The sequence below is a fragment of the Misgurnus anguillicaudatus genome, chromosome 24, assembly GCF_027580225.2.
Source record: "Misgurnus anguillicaudatus chromosome 24, ASM2758022v2, whole genome shotgun sequence".
NCBI lineage: Eukaryota > Metazoa > Chordata > Actinopteri > Cypriniformes > Cobitidae > Misgurnus > Misgurnus anguillicaudatus.
The window spans coordinates 5138247-5161766 of record NC_073360.2 but is presented as its reverse complement, the minus strand read 5'-3'; the positions used below and the strand labels follow the sequence as shown (position 1 = coordinate 5161766).

At 37.1% G+C, this 23520-nt stretch overlaps 1 protein-coding gene across 2 annotated transcripts in view; it reads left to right on the top strand.

Annotated features, from left to right (window-relative positions):
• The window catches only part of rsrc1 (arginine/serine-rich coiled-coil 1), a 167889-nt gene that overhangs the window by 119868 nt on the left and 24501 nt on the right, over positions 1-23520 (top strand). For both annotated transcript variants that reach the window (XM_073862786.1, XM_073862787.1), the window contains exon 7: positions 15678-15745. In XM_073862786.1, coding sequence (XP_073718887.1) covers positions 15678-15745 — 68 coding nt within the window. The remainder of the gene's footprint in view (positions 1-15677; positions 15746-23520) is intronic.

Here is a 23520-nt window from a genome sequence, read left to right as displayed (position 1 = left end):
TGGCAAACCCGAAAGACGAAACGGGAGACCCCGACCATAATACTCCCATAATATACTCCATACTCACCCAAACAAAGAGATGAACCTGTGTTTCAGGTTCTGAGTAAAGTGCAAAGAAAGACAAAGATAACATACTCACATAACACTTCCGTTAAAGCAACACTAAAGAGTTTTTGCTCTTTGCTCCCCCTACAGGTTGTAAACGGAATTGTTCATTACCACTGTCGTAAATAATTTAGCTTACTGCAGCAAAGCTGGCTCTGATTGGATTGTAGGTCTGCCGTAAAGCAAGTTTTTGTAGTTTTCACTCGAACTACAGGACCGCGACCCGACGGTTGGAAACTTTTTAGTGCGGTTTTGGCCAATAGAGGGCTGCAAAGCAAATGTGAAAGTGACGTTCACCCTGTTTCGAGTGAATGAACGATTGAAACTTTTTTGGAAACGTTATTTTAACATAAAAAAACACTTTGGTGTCGCTTTAAGAGAGAAAGAGAGTATCTGCAACAATATTTTCAGACCCCTGCTTATGCTTGATTTTCACCTGAATGTCTTCTAATTCTTCTGCTTTTTGTCTTGTATATAAATACTTTGCAATGTGCAACTGCAATTGCTTATGTTTTGGTCTGTAGCAAATGACTACTACCTATTTCTATGTTCTATTTAATTGTTGAATGTCTGCTGTATTCCAACTGTCTTTGTAAAGCGTCCTTGAGCATTGGAAAGGCACTATAGAAAATAAACATATTATTATTATTATTATTATTAGTATCACCAACCAACGCATAAAATGGCGGAAGTGAAAACAAACAATCCTATCTTTATCAGAACATAAAATTGGTTGTTGTTTATAATGTACAACATTCATTGGAACATTCAGTCAGAATAATTGACTCCAGTCCTTTAAATTATTTGAAATAATGCACCCCCGGGTTGTAATGGCGCTCCACTTCGTGCCGCATTACCACCTTGGGTGTGCATTATTTAGGAATAATTTGATTATTCCTTACATATATATATATATATATATGAAGAGTCTGGTTCCAAAACGTGATAAAAGCCATTTAAAAAAATGAGTTACTGCCAAAATCAGTATTATATCAGGTCAGTATTTAAAAGTTAATTCTTAATTTTACGCAAAATACAATATCTGCCGTGTTATTCTGTCATCTTTTCTCCCTTTTTCCCAAAACGCGATAAACGCCACTCCTCTTTTTCTACAGAATGCAATAAATCCGCTCCACAAATTACAGCCCACCATTCCACGCAATGTAAACAGTACACAGAATCTTAGTTTTCCTCATCTACTTTGTACTTCGTGATCAATAAACAAACAAAAACAAAATAATACTTTAATGGCATTGATAAACCTGTGATGGCTTTCTGTGACGGAAAAGAAATGTTAGCCATCAACATCTAATAATTTCCAAGAGAGGCACTCGCTGTTCTAACGACAGCATCAAGCTTCTCATGCTAAAACATTGATCCCAGGGGATCTTATAGAAAAAATTAACTTTATTTTACCTGAAGCCAACGGAAATCGAGCAGGACCAAAACATTCTACAGCTGATCGCTGTGAAAATGTTAAGCGAAGACATCAAGTATAACCGCAGCAATGACAGTGTTCTTAATATGACAAAGTAAGTGTTTTGATTTATGCCATTAATGTTTATTTTTTTAATCAGTGTATACCACTAGTTAACTAAATGAATATAACATGGCAAAGATCAATGCACATTTATACATTGATTCAATAGATTTATAGCTCAACTTGTCATGGATTTATTGCGTTTTCGTGGAATAAAAAATTTGTTTTTATAATAAATCTTTGAAAATCAAATTATGGATTTGAATTTTTTATGTTTTTATAACCTAAAGATGCTATGTGAAAGTTTGTAACAGAAAATAGTGGTTTTCATCTTGTCACTTTCTTGGTATAGAAAACACGTTTTACCAAAATTAGTCCAAATGATTTATTGTGTTTTGAAACCAAACTCTTCATATAGTTTATGGGTGATTCCTGCAATTTTTTGTTATTATTAATATGAATGTTATAATTAACATTATAACAGAGCCAGAATTAAATATGTTTAAAAGACATTTTTAAAAATGTATATTATGCTTTAGCTATGATTTAAACTAAGGTAATTTACTTGTTATTTATTTAGCAAAAATAAACTACTCTAAAATTACTGTATTGTTATTGATTAAGTTTACCGGAAGTTACGTTTGTTCCACGATAGCCATTTGTTTATGTTGTCACTGCTGAAACCATCGGTCTACTCGATCTAATAATCGGTATTGACATCGGCCCTGAAAAACACTTATCATTTGACCTCTAGTGCAGGGTTACTTGTATTCAACAGATTGTCAAAGGGGACCATCAATATAAAATGTAACCACATTGTGTGTAGCCAACAGTGCAAAAACAGCAGCAGAATAGATTGAACAAAAACTTGGCCAAATATTGTGTTTTTTTCCCTCTTTCAATAAACCCTCTTCAGAGCTGTGGATTGTGCTCTTTCCTTTAGGGGAGCCGCTTGTGTTCTCAGCAGTACGCTGTTTGCTTCTCACTTATGAGTCAGGATGAGGGGAGGTTAAAATAATAGCCCTCAGCCAGAGACAAAGAGAAAGACGTTCTGATGCTGAGTGGGATAGAATGGAGTGATGGAGAGGAGGAGGGTGCAAAGAGGACACAGAGAAGAGGCAGTGTTGTTGTTGCCGATTGCTTCTCTAATGTCTCCTGACATGTTAGCACTGTGTTTACAGAAATTTTCTTTTATATCTTCCACCTTCTCCTCAAATTCGCTTTTTTGGATTTTGACGATGCGGACGATCATCTGTCATTCTTGTCCGGCCTTAAATATTTTTCCCAAAATGTATTATTTATTTTTTTCTTGGGATCTAAAGTAGCACCCAGTGTTTGGTAGATAAAAGGCCTGGAATCAAGCAGAATCTCTGCTCTGCCACTGAAAATCCTCAAATACACTGACAAAGCTGTCAGGCCTCATTTTGCTTTTAACTGCTATGGTAAACACTGGCTGCCATTCTCAATAAAGACGGGCCAAAGCCCAATGCTGGTTTCAGGTGCTGTCAAAAACTTTTCCCATCATTTCAGATATTATTAACCGCACACTCCAGCTCATTTGCCAAACGATAAAGTAGATCAAAATACAGATTTATTAGTTCATAGGCCACAATATCAGCAATAGATGATCGTTTAAACTTGTAGCATAGTTTACGCACATGATGCAGAATGTCAAAAAACAGCAGGCGCTTTTTTTAATGAGGAGCTGAATAGAGTTGCTTTTGGTGGTAATGACTGTAGGGGTGTACGCAAGCTACTATTTCACACCATTGTGGACAGAACCACACTGTAAAAAATCAACATATATTTTTATGCTACTTTATATATATATATAATATATAATATATAATATATATATATATATATATATATATATATATATATATATATATATATATATATATATATATAAACGTGGTGATTTTGGTCACTATAAGCGTGATGTTTCATACCATTTCATCTCTAATGCAAACATGCAGGTAACTTTACCATTGGATAAATGTTCTTGTGGTTATGAAACCTATCTGGGCATTTAACTAGTATAAATATCTTATTTATTAGCGTGATGCTCATTTGAATGGGATTTTACTTTGCTCGAGCGATAATGTGAACTTTTATGTAAGCACTTTTACTGTACATTTTTCAAGTAGTGTAAATATCACTGACATGCTGCGGTGTCAAATTTGGAGAATATCTGATATTTTTCTTAGTCATCAAAGTCATTACAGAATGCAACTGGACATTTCATCTGCTAAAGAGGTTTCCAAGTGGATTCTTAGCATCCCTAGACCTCAAGGAATTCTCCTTGCTTGCCAGATGTTTTCCTCATTCACTCTCTGAGTCTGGACTACCTTTAAGACTGTCAATATAACTTTACTTTTTGTTATGTAGGTAATGGGTTAATCACCTCAAACATCTATGAGTACTAGGCCATTGACTGTTTGTTTTAACAAATGATGTTGAATTCAGTCCGGTTTAAACCATTTGTCCTTTTATTTACTTCAAAGAAATGAACTTCATTTTCAACATAAGCCTGTTGAGGAAGGCAGTGTGTTCCTGCTGATTTTGCAGGTGCTTTATATTGTTTGATACTTGTTTAATGATCGGTAAAGCTGGAAGTAGGGCTGTGACTCTTGTTATAACCACTGTGGTGGTGAAGTGCGACCCTCGGTTGTGAAGTGTGACCCTTGGACATCAAAACTATATGAAATATAGAGTACAGTCTCGCCCAGCGAGATGTCTTCTAGTTTGTGTGAACGCAAACGGCCAGCAGACTCAGAGTTAGTGCGCTATTTGCAAGGGGAAGCAACTGATAACCCGCTGACTTGGGGGTGGAACAATGAGGCAAGATACTCTCTCTTGGTCACTTAAGGTTGCGAAAAAGTATTAATCTGTGCTACCAGTACACCATCAGAACGCATTTTCAGCATGACTGGAAACATTATAACCCCAATAAGGTTCCTCACTTAAACCGTGTGTTGATAGAAGTGCTACAATAAACACGCACATATAGGCTCTGGTCCCGTGGGTGCTCAGGGGCTCGGCTTGAGCACCCACTGAAATGGCCAAGCACATATGCTCAATTGCTTTACATTTGCTTTACTTTTTGTGTCTACAACCATGCAGAAACGTGACCGCTTTTCTTCTTCTTTTTAAAGCGGCGCTCCATCGTCTGCTGTTGCTAAGTAACCTACGCATTGCTTGACGTTGTGGCAAACACTCACTGGCGGAAAAAGTAATTGGTGCCTATGAACACACACATTTGTTAAGAAGCGTATATCTGATCCTTGTTAACTTTTGTATATTTAAAAATATTAGGGCTGTCAAAATGAACGCGTTAATAATTCGTTAAGGCAAATTCACTTTAACGCCACTAATTTTATTAACTTGGGATTAACGCAACGCGCAATTTCTGTTAGCCCATATGATGAGTTGAGACTCAGCCTTAAACAGTAAATGTGACCCATGCTGTCTTAACGAGTTGGAGGTTTTCATAAAAATAAGAACATTAAACTCTCGTCTAGTGAATCCAATGCTGTAAATGGTCGTTTCACCATTTAATTAGCTCATTCTGACTCATTCTGACTCAATTTGCCAGCACGGTCACAAATGATGAGGCAGCAAAGAGAAAATTAATATACATAACAATAGGGGTGTAACGTGCAACTGTGCAAATGCACGTTTTCTCAATGAATGAATTTTAATGAATTGCGGTGAAATCCCGGCACATCCAAAAGCAAGGGGGCGCTCTCGTGCAGAAACACCCTTTGTGCCACAGAAGAAGTAGCATTACAAACGCTATTCCAGGAAATGTCTACAGGAATATTTATATCGCCGTTCTTCAAATTGTTTCAGGTATTTTCATGATAAAGAATATTTTTAATGATTTTGCTTTAGTAAATGCACATTATAAACGACTCTGACTCATAATGATTTTAGATCAATAAGGACTTCCTACTGACCAAATGACGTAGTACATGCACAAGCTGTGCATGAAACACAGAATCGCAGCCTTGCGATTCAGAATCGATTTCAGACACACGATTAATCGTTACAGCCCTACAAAACAATGGCTGATGGTTTTGTCGAAAATTTAAACAGGCTGGCGTAAACACACATTTGCATAAAACATCTATATTTGTCCTCACCCATGCTGCTTAGAGACTTGAAAAGTGTTAAATTAGGGTAAATTTAGAACAGATAAAAATGTGTGATTAATTTGCGATTAATCTCCAGTTAACTCATGACAATCATGCAGTTAATCAAGATTAAATATTTTAATCGACTGACAGCCCTACAAAATATATGTATGCATTATATAGAAGCCTATATGCATGAATGCCCGCATGCACATACGCGCACCCACACACATATTCTATAACCACCACCATAAAGTGATGCATTATCAACACGGTGGTAAAATACTGACAGCGTCACAGCCCTAAAGTATAGTTCATATAGTCGAACACACCTCGCAAAGCATACTTCATTTGACTTGAATGCATGCAGGTGTTGGACACATGCAATACCTCTCCTGGCCTGCAGGGGCTTGTAAGGAACAGTTAAAGATGCAGTGTGTAATTTTTAGAAGTATCTCTTCACAGAAATGCAAAATAATATACAAAACCATATTATCAGGGGTGTATGAAGACCTTTCATAATGAACCGGTATTTTTTATTACCTTAGAATGAGTTGTTTTTATCTACATACACAGAGGGTCCCCCACGTGGAAGTCGCCATTTTGTGCCGCCATGTTTCTACAGAAGCCCTTAATGGACAAACTTTGTTTAATAAGTTGTCTCCATCAATGACATGTTTTTCCGTTGGCGGCTACCGTAGCTTCTCTGTGCGTTTCAAAAGCGAGGGGTGAGCAATGGATTGAGCCATTGGTTGCAATTTTCAACCTCACCACTAGAAGCCGTTAGAATTTACACACTGCACCTTTAAGTAGTTCCAAAGGGGTGACGCCAGGAGTTTAAACTCACATAAACATCATTGTACTCTTTCATGGTACAGTTGCATAAATAAGGGTACTTCCTGGCCTCTTTGCAAAATCTCTTATATATGGCCTCCATTGTCAACGTAGCTTGCATGCGTTCTGGTCCGTTTTGTTTATGCAGTTTTTCATCTGCTACCTTGTAAATCGAAGACCCCAGGGCACGTTTGCCACCTTGTGCATGAACTAATTATTGCAAGAAAATTGTGCGACCTGCATGTACAAAGTTCGTCTGATGACGAAATTTGTGTCACTTACCCTCGTGTACACGTAAAAAGTGAACTATACCACCACCAGACCATGATCAGTGTTACTAGATTGGAAAAGACAGCGCATGCCATTTTCTTTTTCTTGTTTGAGGTCTCTTACTTGATCTCACGTTTATGTTTTTAGTCCCCTAATACGAATGGCAGCTTTTTTAGTTTAAAGTCAAACGAGCAGCTTTCCCCCATTAAGGTGGCGGTCCCTCATGAAGAATATTCACCCTGCTGCAGATGTTCATGAATAATGTCCATCTCCAAACCCCTGCTGTTCAGACTAGGACACCCCCCGCCTGGGAAAAGGGTTTGCTGGGGGTGTGGTGTGGAGAACACAGGCTAGATGAATTACACGTAGGGGGATCTGACAGTCTGTGTTGAGCTTCATGATCATTCCAAACTTCTAATAATCTCCCTCACCTACCTCATCACAGCTGTAATGAAAGAGAATAGGGGATTACACCCCGGGCTATGTTTCCCGACTAATGACTTCTCCAAAGGCGAAGCGACCGCGGAAAAAAATGAACTTTGAATAAGCGCTGAATTGGATTTGACAGCGTAATAGACCGTGACACCGGTTCTGTGCCAAAACAGACATGGTGCTAATTGATTATCAATATTTTAAGTCAAGTCGTAAGCATTAGGATACGAGAAGACTGAGAATTGAACTTCTCTGTGGTGTCTGGCCTTCATCGCACATCCCCTGATCTTCTGATTTACATCTCTCTGTATATGTATACCTCTCTGGCCTCAATAGCCTGGACTGACAGCTTACACAGGAACTTGACATTGCAATTAGAATTTAATATAACTGAATAAGAAAGCTTTACCCTGGCCCCTCTCCCACCCCAGACCCCCACACCGTTCATCCCAGCTTAGGCGTTGCTGCTTGGCTAATTCCAAGGACCACCGTGTCTCTCGCCCTTTATGTGGGCTGTTTGCTTTCTCTTTTTTTCTCTCCCTCTCCAATTTCAAGGTATTTTATTGGCATGATTGTGTGCACTTTTAGTTTTGCCAAGCATTGTACATAAAAACAAGAAACATACAACAACACAATAACAAAGAATAGACTGAAATTTAAATGAGAAGTGAAGGCTAAAATCTAAATCAGATAATAATTACTTAATATATAAATGTACAGATTAGGGCTGCAACTAACTAATATTTTTATAATCGATTAATTGGGTGATTATTTTTCAATTAATCGACTAATCGAATAAAAGCATAACTATTTACTCATTTAGCGAATTTATTTAAGGCATTAAATTCGGGTATTCACATGTAGAAGTCTACTTTTAAACACTACTACAGAGTTTTACTAATATAATATTTTTGTAAATAAAAACGTTGTGCAGTTTTTAAATAGTAAAACATCTTTAAATGCCAAAACATAAACAAACAAAACAAATCGAGTCTTCAGGGATTAATAAACTCATTTTTATTTTCAACTTTAGACCTTGATGAGAATTAACACTATTCGTTATTAACACAATGAATACGCCATTATGATATGAAAGTGATATACATGCATTGTTACAATAATAAAAATCTGGATTTCCCTCTTATTTTAAGGTGGGGTGCATGATTTAAAAAAAAAACTTTGGAAAACAGTAGGGCTGCCTAATGATTAGTCACGACTATTCGTTTGCAGAATAAAAGTTTTTGTTTACGTAATTATTATACACAGTACATCAAAAAATATTATGTATATATAAATACAAACACATGTATGTATAATTTTAAGGAAAAAATATATATAAATAAATATAATATATTTCTTAAATATATACATGCATGTGTGTGCATTTATATATACATAATCATTATAAACATTACACACACATTTAATAAGTGTAAACAAAAACGTTTATTCTGCAAACGATTAGTTCAGGGTGAGTACCAAAACACACTTGTAGCCAATAAGCAGTAAGGGGCATGTCTACTTACCGACATCATTGCATGGGTTGCGTATGTCTGGGGCGGGTCTATCCAAAGAAGGTCCAGATTCTATTTGGGTAGGGGTTTGTTTGTTTAGGTAATTTCAACTATCAACATTGGCTTTCAGAGATCATGCACCCCGCCTTTAAAACAGATGCTTAGTTTGTGGTTCATACTACAAACCCAACAACAAACAATACAAACTCACTTATATTACAGGACGAAATGAAACCTTTAACCAGCGTTCGTTTACGCTTTGCTTCCATTATTGTCCCGTCAGGGTTGCCAGATCCGCATTACAAAACAGCCAATGGCTATTTAAAATTTGTCCAGAAGCATCCCAATGACTATTCACAATCCAAATACCAACAACTATAAACCATCTCTAACCTGTGAAAACAGTTTAAAAGTAGCCCAATTCACAACTCTGCAGAAAGGCCAAGGACCTGGCAAAGCTGCCTTGCTTTTAACCCAAAAAATAAAAACCGTGCTGTCCGATGATGGTGTGAGAGCATGTGACGTCACAGACCAACTAATCGATGAGGAAATTCGTTGACAATGAATGTCATTATTGATTTTTACGATTTTATCGATTAGTTGTTGCAGCCCTATAGGTAAGATTTACATAAAGAGGGCCTTGAAAGGAAAAGAGCACTATAGGATACTGTATGTGTATGCGCACATATCTCTCTTTTACTCTCTCTCTCTCTTTATTTCTCGTTGTCTTACCTGAGCACCTGAGGATATGATCTTTGCAAACTTTTCTGGGGTAAAGATATGGACACGAAAAGCTTTATTTTGTCATGCCTTGCGATAACATAGCCAGCAAGTTTTTTTTGTGTCAATACACAAATGAGACTCAACCCTGAAACATATGCATTGTTCAGTTAAAGTATAGCCCTTCATAATAAACCGCTGCTCTCATTCAGGCTTTGCGGCATTGACTCAGATTGACTTCGAGTTTGAACTTACAACAGATGCAATGAAGAAAGAGACAGACAAGCCTACGCACATATCTCTCAAACTCATGAATAAAACAGCCCTGTTTAACCAAAGTCTCATGTGGACATGATGAAAACTCTCAATCTTTGTTTCTGCATCGAAATCTCCAGTTTTTACTACGTGTAAATTAAAGAAATCATCTGAAATTATTGCTGTTGAAACTTTAGGCCAAGTGCGGAAATAAACCCAAAGCGGTGTTATTTAAACGCAGAATATTTCATATTTGTTTAAGGTTTATCGTGATGCTTGTGTGCTGTTTTTCCCTCTGCCGGCTCTCTTGGGCCTTATTGGAAAAACACATCTCGTGTAATGAATTAATTACTTTGTACTTTTATATCTTCATTTGAGTCAAATCACTTAAATATTTTGTTGTCAGTGGATAGAGGAGGGATCAGTCAGGGGTCTGCCGCAGCAGACGTCTGATTATAGAGTCATTGATCTCTCAGACTCGCCCCACAGTCAGCATCTAAAATAGAAATCCAGTGAGACAACTTGTTATGAATAATTTATCATATTGATATATCTCCTTTCTGATTGTTTAGTTTGTTAATATTTCATGAATATCATTTAAGTTGTACTTGAATGTGACAGTGTTATCTACATTTTAAGTCAAGTGCTTGTTTGTTTGTTTGTTTTTCCCAAACAGGCGGTTAATGCAGCTGAAATATACAGTATATGTCAGCAGTTTGTACATACAGATGATTGGTGTGTTTCAGTTTAAGTATTATAGTTTAAGTAAGATTTGATGTTAATTGCAGTTTGCTCAATTCTGCTGTTCCTGTTTCTCATTGTACAAATTAAATTCATGCCCGAGTCCAATTTCCCTAATGCAAATTATGCCTAACAAGATGTACATGGACTGTGTTTTAATCGGGCCGCTCGTTGTCACTGTACTTAGCACATGAAAACTGATCTCAGAGATGGAGAAATGCAACATGCCATCTAGTGGTGATGTGATGTACTGCACCCTGCCATTACTATGTGACCTATCACCCTTATTAGTCCGATCTTCAAAGACAGGGCATCCAAGTTAAATGTCCTCCTATACATTATTACATTCTTAGGCTTTTTATTTTTTTCTCTTATAAAGTTTTTATTCAATTGTGATATTTGATACATGATATTTGCTACAACAAAACCAGTTTTATTATTGGCTATTCATTTGTTGATGATTGTTTTGTTTGTTTTTTTAAGTGTGCTTTATTGGCATGACAAAAACTCTATGTTTATATTGCCAAAGAAAATATAGTATATAGCCCCAGGGGACAAAGTAGTACACTTCCATAGTGTACTTAAAGTGCTTTATTTTCGCACACTAATTTTGTACTTAATATACGAAAAATTCATCTTAAGTACTATCTAAGTGTACTATTTTGAGACACCATAAATATGAACTCAAAAATGTGCTAAAAATGTATTGAAAAATGTATTTAGGTACCACTTGTAGTAAACTTGAACTCAAGTCTAATACAAGTGTTAACTAAATAAAGTTTTTATACAGAGATAGTATGTTAAAAGTGCATTTTAGTTCATATTCATGGTGTCTAAAAATAGCACAAATAAGTACACTTAAGAACAAATTAAGAAGTACTAAAGATTAATTTTTAGTATATTAAGTACAAAATTAGTGTGCAAAAATAAGACACTTTAAGTACACTATGGAAGTGTACTACTTTTTCACCTGGGAGTGCAAAATTAAAAGTAAAATAGTTAAGTTACAGAAATAAAATAAAACAATGATAGCAAAAAGCTTAACACAAAGTTTAATAATAAAAATAATTCAGTATTAACATTAGTCTCTCTTTTGCTCGCTCTCTCTCTCTCTCTCTCTCTCTCTCTCTCTCTCTCTCTCTCTCTCTCTCTCTCTCTCACACGCACGCACACACAACACTAATTTGCATAAATAATAGTGTGGTTTGTAGATCTAGTATGCACTCTATAAACAATATCTCTTGTATCTCCAGGCGGTTCACTTCAGTAAAATACCTCAAATTCTTGTCCATCACAGAAAAGACAATCCCACGCTTTTTTATTTTAGCATTATAATTAACCATTAAAGGGGACATATCATGAAAATCTGACTTTTTCCATTTAAGTGCTATAATTGTGTCCCCGGTGTTTTTATCAACCTAGAAAATGTAAAAAAGATCAACCCAGTAACTTAGCTTTGGTAAACCATTCTCTGCAAGCATGTGAAAAAATAGTTCATTGAAATTTGGCTCCCCTTGTGATGTCAGAAGGGGATAATACCACCCCTTAATCTGCACTATCCAACCACGACACTGCCTTTTAGGACAGAAATCAGATCATTTGCATTTTAAAGAACACACCCAAAAACGGCAGATTTTTGCTCACACCTACAAAGTGTCAATTTTAAACATGTTATAATTATCTATTTGTTATTTTGAGCTAGAACTTCACATATGTACTCTGGGGACACCAAAGATTTATTTGATATCTTTAAAAAAGGCTTGTGAAATGTCCCATAGTTTTGAAAAAAAATTATGTGTGTTTGTGTGTGTTTTTCTGGCTGATTCTTGTGCTTAAGTAGTTCATCAAACCTCTCTGACTCCTGAGGGTTTGCTCGATGGTCTGGCGCTAATATGAAGCTGAAAAACGACTGGTCGATCTTCATCACAGCTTACCTTTCACTTTTTCGCCTTTGTCTCCGTTACAGCATTCATCGGAGTCATACGATCATCCACCCACGCAATTCATTCACTTTAGGAATTTAATAAAGCATTTTCATCGTTCTTTAATACCGTCTTTTCCGACTTTTCTCAAACCGGCCCACGTCCTTACACGCGCAAACAAATAGGATCACATTCTTCAACAACCTCCCCCTTCCCGTGGCTTCATTTACACGCTCACGGCCGAATCTTTTTGCGAGCGCGCACTTAAATTCAATAACCTCTCACATGTCTGCCTAATGTAATTTTGTGGGCCGGTAACCTCCTTCGGCCTGCAGTATTACACCAATGAATTGCTGCTGTCGGAAGCGTGAAAGGAAGTGGGTGAAGGAGAGTAGGTGTTGCGTGCGCCTCTACTATAGCGATTAAATTAGATTGGGCTAAAGTACTTTATTCAATCTAAATCGTGGGTCCCTCTGTGCCCGTGTTTGTGCGACACAGAACTGATCCATCAATCATGAAACGATAATGGGCCTCAGCCATTTCTTACTGATGTTTGCGCCGTTGCGTCCAATTTTAACGAACGGCGGATGCTAATTGACCCGGGAGGAAGGAGGGGGAGGCATCCGTGCGCATTCGAGGACGCGGCGCACCCAATTTGTGCGCGAGAGCCTCGGAAACAGGGAAAGATCATTTCGGTGAAATGTAGACCTCCGTGCCTACATGACTCTGAGGGCCTGAAGCTGCAATTACACATATAATCACAATTGGATTTCAATGAAAGCTCCATTATCTGTCCTGCCAGCCAAACTGGAATGAAGTGTAGATGAAGTGAGTCTTTAGCTGTCTGTCGCAGTGAGGGCTGTGCTATCGAATGCTGCTTTATTTCCAGCACCTGAAAATATGTTTATAATAAGTGTCCATATCTGAAATAAGGTTACAGAGCATTTGATAAACATAAACGCGTTTATGTACTCGAGGGTTAGTGTACATGCATGTGATGCAAATTTTTGTAGCCGTGCGTACTTTGTACAGGAGTATGTAGGCCAGGAGAGGTATTGCAATTTGTTGCAATGCACATGCGTACACCGATTTTTTTTTGTTTATTTGTTAAATCTACTAAGGCACATAATCATTTTTTACAGTGTACGAATCAAGAGGTTGTGCATTCGAATCTGTGTACGCTTACTAAAACGAACTATACTTCAAGACTAAGCCGTGCAAGTGCCGTTAATTAAACAGTTCAGCTTTTGTTTGTCTAATGTGCACCCAAATCAAATTCACACAATCGTATCATTCACTTATTTCTGCAAGGTGTACATTTACCAATATGCAGTTTTTTTCAACAGCTTTCGTTTATGATCACCCCCAGCACCTCCCTTTAATGTTATAAGGGACTCAATTTTGCATGACTTCCTTCATCAGCGAGTAAAAACAGCAATAAAGGCAAATTGCTCCTGGGAGACATGAACGCTTTAGAATAAATGATGTGCGGGAACAGAGGTGTAATTAATTTACAGGCTGTATTGATAGTTTCCCCTCACCGCTCACTATATTTCTTCATCTCGGCTAACGTCTTCATTATTTGGAGGGCAGGAACGGAGCAAATCAACAGACTGAATGAATTGCAATACACATGTACACAACCTGCTTCAGTAGTATAAGAGTTTCTCTTAAGCATTTAATTAGAGTACTGAAAAATTATTTTAAAAGGTGCACTGAGGAGCTAAAGATACAAATGTATATATGCATAGAGATTTGAAGGAATCAGGGGTTCATGAATACTCAATGAAATGAACGGTTTAAACTGTTTATGTCTACCAATTGAAATATGCTCGATTAATCCAGTCTTGCACAGCATGTTGAAATCAGTAGCTGCGTTTACATTGCAGATTTGCCCAAAACTCAGGGTTCCCACAGGTCCTTGAAAGCCTTGAAAGTTTGTGAATCTGGGGGGTAAAATTCAAGGGAAGTTTTTGAAAATATACATACATAGATACATATCATTGAAAGTGTTTCAATCTATTTTATGCAAGAAGTTTTTTGGGGGAAAAAATCCATATTATTCCCTGTGTTGTCTAGGATAATATCATAAAAATTCTAGACTTTTTAAGCACACGTGCTAAACTGTTAGCTTTAAATGCTTATATTTTCTGTATGCGAATGTTGATTCATACCAAAATGCTTTTTTGCATAGTTGTGTTTGACACATGAAAACGTCTCGGGTTACGTATGTAACCAGTGTGCCCTGAGAAGGGAACGAGACGCTGCGTCTCCCTTGCCATACTTCCTGCGTCCCTGTAACGCCGTCTTTGGCAGTATTTCAGATAGCGATATACTTCCTGGCCCCCGCTTCACCCTGTCTTTGTCGTTAAGCCTCTCCATTGGTTGAATTTGATATACACATTCAGACGCACTTACCCCTGGAGGCGTCCCCAAAGTGTCACCGCAGCAACGCAGCGCGAGTTCCCTGGAAAGGGAACTTTAATAATGTACGGTAAAAGGTAACACAATGTAACTTTGCTCTCACTTGAAATGTGTCCCCACATTTAGTCCTTGAATTTGAGGGTATTGGACCTGGAAAGTGCTTAAAAAGGTCCTTGAATTTGAAGTTAACTAAGGTGTGGGAACCCTGAAAACTTTAACGTTATTTTCTAAATTTCTGATATGTGACTGAATCATACTGTAGTTTTTCCTCTCGCGATAAGTCATTCAAAGATTTATGTTGGTAGGTTTACTAATATCATATCCACCGCACTAGGCATTATTTTTTAACTGATTGAGACGTAAGAGTATTATATAAATATTAATGCCAAGGAAAGCCCCTTATATATGGAGCAACAACGTATAGGTGTTTGTTGGAGGTAATAGTACATTATTTTATATCAAAAGAGATGTAGGAGTGTTATCCAAACATTAATGGCAAAGAAAAGCCTCTTATACTTGGGAGCAAACACGTATTGAGGTGTTTCTTGGAGGTTTTAGTACATACCGTGTCATCTTCAAATAATAATTATGTGGCTTACTTACTTCAAGTGACCTGAAAATGCCAGTAAACTGTTTCCATTGCAGTCTTTCTGAAATATAACTTTTCCGAATTGCCTTAAAAACCAACTAATGCAAACTTTTTTTTTGCGATCATGACATTTTTCCATTGGCTGTGTTTTCAATTTGTGCAATTTAAAGGGTAATGGAAACACAGCTATTGACTTGAAATCTATGATTATTAAATCGTCCATTATAATGTTTTCCATTTGTCTCCTTGCAGCAAAAACCGATGAAGTACTGCGAGCAAAAGAAAACGAGGAAGAGCAAAAGAAAATCAAGGAAGAAGAGTTAGTCTATCCATAAGAACATTCATTACAGACTACAACGTTTGAGAACAATGCACACCTGTAAATGCACTAACACTTCAGATATCACATTTGTGTACTTAACACAGCACATATTAACACGTCTATTAAAGTTTATAAGGAAAAAGTGTACTTACAACTGTACTTAACATGGGTTAGGGGAATGAAAGCCGTATCAGGACGGCTCAGGCACAGGTTTCCCTTAAAAACATCTCCTCTAGGATAAAGAAAAGAAAGCTTTTTAAACATTTTAAAATGTCAACCACATTTATTTAGATATAGATATAAAGGTTTCACATTTTAATAGTTAGTGCTATGAGCATAGACATATATTTGGGCTTTATTCGGGTGATAAAGGAAGGATTTTTTTGTGTAGGGTAGGGGGTGGGGGTTATGAAGTTTGGTAGGTAAGATTAAAGAAAGGAAAGGGTTGGGATTTATAGGGTTCGTGTTAGGAATACGGGAGATGGGGGATCTAAAAATACAAAATGAGCACGCTGTCATAAAATTCCAACTTCATATTAATGAAGTATCTCATCGTCTGCCTTCCCAACATGTTTACAGGCATGTTTATAAACCAAGTGTGCTTTTGACCTGATTTATGTAGAGGCACTTATTTATACATATTATAGTAGTGCTAATACAGGTCAAAAAAGAGAAAATAAAACTGATAAATATATTGTGCATATTTAGTACATATTTTGACTATTTTTCAGACAGTGTAAACTGGTATAACTAAAAACTAGCATTACTAAAGTGTAAGTAATTGCTAACTTGCTTCTAATCATTAGATTGTTGCCTATAGAGTAATATAACATACCACAACAATACTACAATAGGTGCCTCTTAGAAATCCCTGCAGTATAAATAATAAATAATAGTATATAGTATAAATAATCTTTCCCTGTATTCCCCAATTTTCACGTTTTAATATGTAATATGCATGAAAGCTCAAATAAAAACAACAAACCATATATAGTACACGACAAGACTTTATAATCTGAATTCTGACACAGTTCCATGCTGTTTTTAGAAAAAATTATTTGTGTTAGAAAATATAAGCAAACGGCACGGGCATGGCCAAAAGTTGTTTTACTACAGCAAAAAATAGTTTAACTACGATATTTATAGTCAAATCAAAGTAACCACCTGTCTGCTATAGCAGACGCAAATTTTATATTTTTTTCAATGTGTTTAGTTGTTACATGTTTTGTTTTGTTTAGTTAAAGATTGGGAGTTTCACTTTTTTAGGTGTTACCAATTGTAAAATATTTTTTTTAAAGTTTTTTCATCTTAAAGTTTTTAACTTAGTTTTTTTTTTTTTCAGAGTAAAGCTTAACTTTTTAAGGTGATACCTATTGAAGTCATTTTTTTAAGTTTCTTCATCTTAAAGTTTTCCAGGGTTCCCACAGGGGTCCTTAAATTCCTTGGTGGATCTGGGGGAAAATTTTCAAGGCCCTGGGAAGTTTTTGAAAATAAACATACATAGAAACAGGTCATTGAAAGTGCTTGAATCTATTTTATGCATATCATATATCATAAAAATTCTAGACTTTTTGAGCACACGTGCTAACCTGTTTGCTTTAAATGTTTATATCTTCTGTATGTGAATGTTGATTCATACCAAAATGCTTTTTTGCATAGTTGTGTTTGAAACATGAAAACGTCTCGGGTTACGTAAGTAACTGTTGTTCCCTGAGAAGACAACGAGACGCTGCGTCTCCCTTGCCATACTTCCTGCGTCCCTGTAACGCCGTCTTTGGGAATATTTCAGATAGCGATATACTTCCTGGCTCCCGCGTCACCCTGTCTTTGTCGTTAATCCTCACCATTGTTTGAAAGTGATATACACATTCACACGCACTTAAGGGAACTGTAACAATGTATCTTAAAAGGTAACATGATGTAAACTTTTTCACAAGTTTAACTATTTTAGGCGTTACCAATAAAAGTATTTTTTGAAACTTTTTTCACCTTAAAGTTTTTCACTTTTAGAGAAAAGCGAAACTTTTTAGGCGTTACCATTGAAGTCATTTTTTAAAGTTTTTCACTTTAAGAGAAAAGTCGTAAATATTTTAGGTGTTACCAGTTAAAATAATTTAAAAAATGTTTTTCGTCTTAAAGTTTTTCACTTTAAGAGACAAGCTAACATTTGGTAAGTTTTACCAAGTGACATTATTTTTCAGTTGATCCAACTTTCACTTTTTACAGTGTAACGGATGTGTGATGCAAATAACACTTCTAAAACCGTTGTCATGCAAGATACTAAAAAAAATGAATGCACAAAGTCTACAGTACACAAAGTCTCTCAATTACATTTTAGGCTTCTTGTCTTCTGTGGTTTGCCACCTCCGATATCTCCCGATTGATCGTAAGCCAAAAATCGCACTGTGTACGCACGGCCTTAGGTGAAGCATTGGCAAACTGTACATGCAGCGCTCCAGGACACAAAGTCTGCCTCGCAGTCAAGTGGTTATCTTAGACAATCTTGCAATCAATTGACTTCTCTCAAACACACTTTCATTTCCCTTTTAAATTTCATAAAGTGACGCATTCCTCTTGCTTAGTGCTGGAAGGTTTTTCTCCTGCCCCCCTCTTATGCTTTAGTAACACACCAAGAGAGATACAATTTCAGAGTATTTTCAAAATGTTATGTGCTGCCGACTTTGAACCACAACTCATGTGATGTGGACATGAAATATAGAGCATGGTCCTAAAATCCCCCCCGCTCAACTAGCCACCATTCTTTAGACTTGACAGGGTCTGCCCACATATCTCTCAGGGGCTCAAAGAGCTCCGCTCCACACAAAAAACACACCTAAACAAAAAAAGTTTGTTAAACACTTACACTAATCATTTAATAGATCATTTTATAGTTTATTGATGATTCTAGTTTTTTTTTTATTGTGATTTTTCTGTATTTAGGATCCTATTACAGCTCCTAACTTCAGTGTATAACCGTATTTCATTAACACAGAATCTGCATTCCGTCTGTATTCATATGTTCTGCTTTGCTCTCGAGTCTGTCCGTGAATAAAATGCAAACTCGTCCCCTTCAGCAGCCAGATCATATATTTTAATGAGGCGTATAATAGCGTTTAACCCTTATCATAAGAGCAGTCTGCTCTTTCACCACGTATAAGGGAGAAACTTTTCTTAATTATGCTGTGTCGGATGGGTCACGGTTGCAGGCATGTATCCCTTCTCCATTAGCGTCTAATCTCACTTTAACAAGCTGTGATGTCAATCACAAGAGATGTGTTGTAGTGCTGAACAAGCCTTTTGGGCACGTATTTGCACAAGAGAATATGAGACCGTGAGTAGGACAGAGGACCAACTATGACAAACAGAGAGGTTTACAGACTCTATAAAACGCCTAAATCAGTTTTAGATACCATTCTCGAAACAAAGGGAGCCACAGTGTTTTAACATGGTCCCGAACTGCTGGAGTTATGCTATGGCTAGTTTCCCTTATAACTCTGGCATATAGCTTTTTAGGTTCCTTGGGTAATACCAAAGTCCATTTAGGGAACCATGTTTGCAATGCCTCCTGGCAGTTATTACAGTCATGCGAGACTAAAGACCAATTTGAATTGGGAAAGACGGATATCTCTAAAATCATGTGCTAAAGTCACAATTAAACAACAATTTCTAACCAACAATTAAATCTGACAACTTTATAATAACTATTATTTCTTAAGCTCAATTATGCTTTAAAAACAACTTTCTTCAAAGTTGTTTGACTGTAGCTACTGTGCGTGTGAATCATCAGTCTTTTAGGGGCGTGTACATAGACATGTATAAAGGCTAGATGTCTCGCCCGCGCTGCTGGCCAATTGAGTGGAACGTCCACATTTGGCGGCCATCTTGCCACAGGCAGTTCGCTCACTCGTAGCATTGAGTTTTGGTGGTGCAGGTGCTTTTGGATGGCCATAACTTGCTTAATTTTTTACTGATTTTCAAACGGTCTGGTTTGTTATAAACAGCAAAGATGTACCTGCATACTTATACTAATTTTTTTTTTTCATGAAACTTGTTAAAGCATCCAGAATTATAGCCACGTTAATAACGTTTGTAAGAAACCAAACCATTTGAAAATTGGTAAAAAATAGAGCAAGTTATGGTCATTTAAAAGTACCTGCACCATTAAACTCAATGTTACGAGTGGGCGAGCTGCCTGTGGTAAAATGGCCGCCAGGGGATAACGTTAGAGACTCCGCCGTAACACATCTAGCCTTTATACATATCTATGGGCGTGTACACCAAAACATTTAAACATGTCTGAAAAGGCCAGGCGGACACCGAATGTAGGCGCTTGCCAGCTTTTTTTAGGTGAGCAATTTGGTTGCTATGATACTTCTGCTTTATTTACTAGTCGTTGAATAATGCGCCGGTTGGTTGTTGTGATATTTGTCCCGCCCTCCTTCACTGTGATTGGATGGCCGAGTGAGAAGAGACATTGATGAGCTGAGAGTTTCACCTGAAGTTAAAAAATTTTAAACTCTCGGTGCTCAGCGTTGAGTGCGGAAAAAACTTATGGAGATAAAAACCCACTAGCTGCTGGCATTTTTGAAAAGCACGGTTGAAAACATATGCCGACTGCCGGCATAAACGCCTTGATGTGCACGCCTACTTAACCTTCCTATTATGTTCAAATTTTAGTGTTTTAATGACCTCAGATGGTTTAATATTTGCTAAATACCTTCAAATTTAAAATGTAATTGTAGGAAAAAAACTATTTTTTTATATACATAAATTGTTTATTTAATAGATTCATTTCTGCGTAAAACATATCTTTTGTAGCACGTACATTTGGTGTATTTAAAAAAAAAATTCAAAATAAAAGTAGTAATGAATATAATATATACAATTTTATTTTGTTTGAGAAGAGTTTTACCAGTTTTTCACATATTAATAGTTAAACACACTCATTAGATCAGTTTTACAGGAACACTGTGTGTACTGAATGTATGTACATTTATATACTTGACGTACACATTTTTTATCCAAGGTGACTAAAAGTAACTTCAAGTCAAAAAGTAGGTTTAAAGGTTTAAAAATAAAATTATCATGTTTTTTCAGAGATGTCAAAGTAGCTTTGGGGTCAATTTGACCCCAAACATAATAAGAGGGTTAATGATTGATGATTGGATGTTTTCCGCTGCCAGAGCGGCCATATTGAGCATTGCATTTCGCCCCATACTTAGTAATAGCAGTGCCACATCTTGTTATATCCAATATCTTTGGTAATACGGAGTTGAACAATACAGAGTAATTTAGAATCACAATTAATGTATATTATTAACTTCAGATTTTTCGCTTAAAACATGAATGGATAAATATATGTAAGGAATAATTGACGATGGGCCGTTGAATTAAAATGCACACCCAAGGTGGTATTCGCATTGTGCCGTTACACCGGGGTGTACATTATTTTCGAATAATTCAAAGGACCGGAGTCAATTATTCCTCTTATACCACGGTTACCAAAAACACTGGTGTCTATTTTTAAGACATTTAACAAGTTAGGTGTGCAGTTTACAGAAAAAAAATCAACAGCCATAGAACTTTTTTCAACCAATCAGAATAAAGCATTCAACAGACCTGTGGTATAAAGTACGATAATCGTTTTAGAAATGAAGTTATTTGACGTGAGCTCATCCTTAGTAGCTCCTACTGGGCTGTTGTTAAATATTTAGTGCTCTCCTATCATGAATATAAATGCTTCATAAATGATGGTCTATAGGCGGCTGACCCCAAGACTACAGCTCAGTGAGTGAGGGGGCTCACAATGACCTCAAGGATTTAATTCCAGCCAATCCCACCAGTACTTAAGAGACAAGCTTCAGAATATCCATCTTGATGAGCATCACTTTTCCTTGTCTCTCTTATCAATTTTTTTTATTGGTATATTTGAGAGGTTTTTGGGTTGGGGTAACACTGTAAGGAAGTTTCTAAGATGGGCACACATTTCTGTTATGATGTATGTTGTTTGCTTCGGTCATCATGTATAATGTACCTTAAATGTTGTTGTGTGAGTAGCATAAATTTAATGAAATACATAATATTGTAGTACTTACAGTTAGGCATAGGCTGGCCATCTGGAGCACCGGGACATTTTCCGGCGGTCGTTCTGGCCTTCCTGCTGTGCAGTGACAAGCTTGACATGAGATAGACTGATGAATGAATGACAGACCTCTCAAAATTTTTGAATCAGGCAATCGCAGACCTCACGATGCGGAAATGCTGCAAAATCACAGAAATGTTTGGGGGAGCAGGGTGGTAATAATTACCAGTAAAAGCACACATCTTTATAGTTATTGCCTAATAATGGCGCTGCTGCAAGTTTCAAAGTCAGGTTGCCCATGTCATGAGCAGTTAGGTCTCCCCTGACAATTCAACTTAGTACCCTGACTGGTACCTAGCGCTAATGCCTGATCAAAATGTGTTCACTTGTTACTACTTCGTACAAAATAAAAGCATTAAAATATTGTTTTAAAATAAAATCTTACAATTCACGCTAGCAGTAGCAGTTTTGTCTCAACATCTGCTTAAAATACTTAAAATTTGATATTTAGTAATCATGTTTCTTACAGGCATTAAGAACACAGATAAAAGTTTTATACATGTATAAGTCAATAATCAGTAAAAATAAAAACTAATGTCTGATAAGTAATGCATGAGAAAAACATTTCTCATTTCAACTTGTGTTTATGCTAAGCTAGCCAACCCGATAGCTGTATGCTATGCTAGTACGTAAAGCTAACAAAAAAAAACGAAAGGGCTCATTATAGTATTGCGAATGTCCTAGGGCATAGCCTCGACGGCGTAGGCTAGGCATTGGTTTTGCTGCGTCATCATCCGCGTCAACATGCAATTATGCTACGTACACACCAAACGCGGGGCATCGCGTTACACACTCTAGATTACTTGCGGGATCATAAATTTTTTTTCCCTCAAGTTTAATATTTTCAACTTGGGCGAAGACAGGTTTGAGGTGAATTGCGTGTGTTTTCGCAGCAAATGCGCCGCCCATATCGCGTCATTCGCTTCGCCCCACGCGAGAATGCGTCTGATCGCGTATTTGCATTGACTTTGTATGTAATCTACTCGCGCAAATCGTTGAACTCACGTCTGGTGTGAACCCACAGTTACACATGCAGACCACTAGTAGGCAGTATCCACGCGTTTAACCACAGCAGCGCAACAGCCAACGAAGCAGCAGCAGCTTTCTGTATGATTTGAGAAGACCAGCGGTGATGCAGTAAATAGACAGCAACTAATAAATGCACAATTATTTGTTTAATGTTTAGTTATTTAAATATGTTTTTCTTCTTACTCACTTCTTTCTCTTTCATCTGCATTGGACTTTGGATCTTTGTACAATTCTATTCTTTGCTCTGCTTGAGATTAGAATTTGGTTTAAAAGAAACATGACACTACATGTGTGTACTTTTCTCAAACTGTTCTCTTGGGAGACTCAGATTATCTGGACAGGGCCCTGACCACACAGGGTGGCCCGACCACGTGCTCACTCACTGAGAGTGTTCTCACTGCATCACAGTCTTTAGTCAAACTGTTAAACTGGCATCCACTGATATGTGAGAAGGTGTCATTTAAAAAGTGTGCTTGTGTTCATGGTGGAGAGTCAATGTGTGTGGTTGGGTCATTCACACCTCATAAACTCAGGAGCAGCGGTCTTGTACACATATGCTGAACAGTTAAGAGTCTCTCTGATTGGGTGTGAATGCAAGTGTG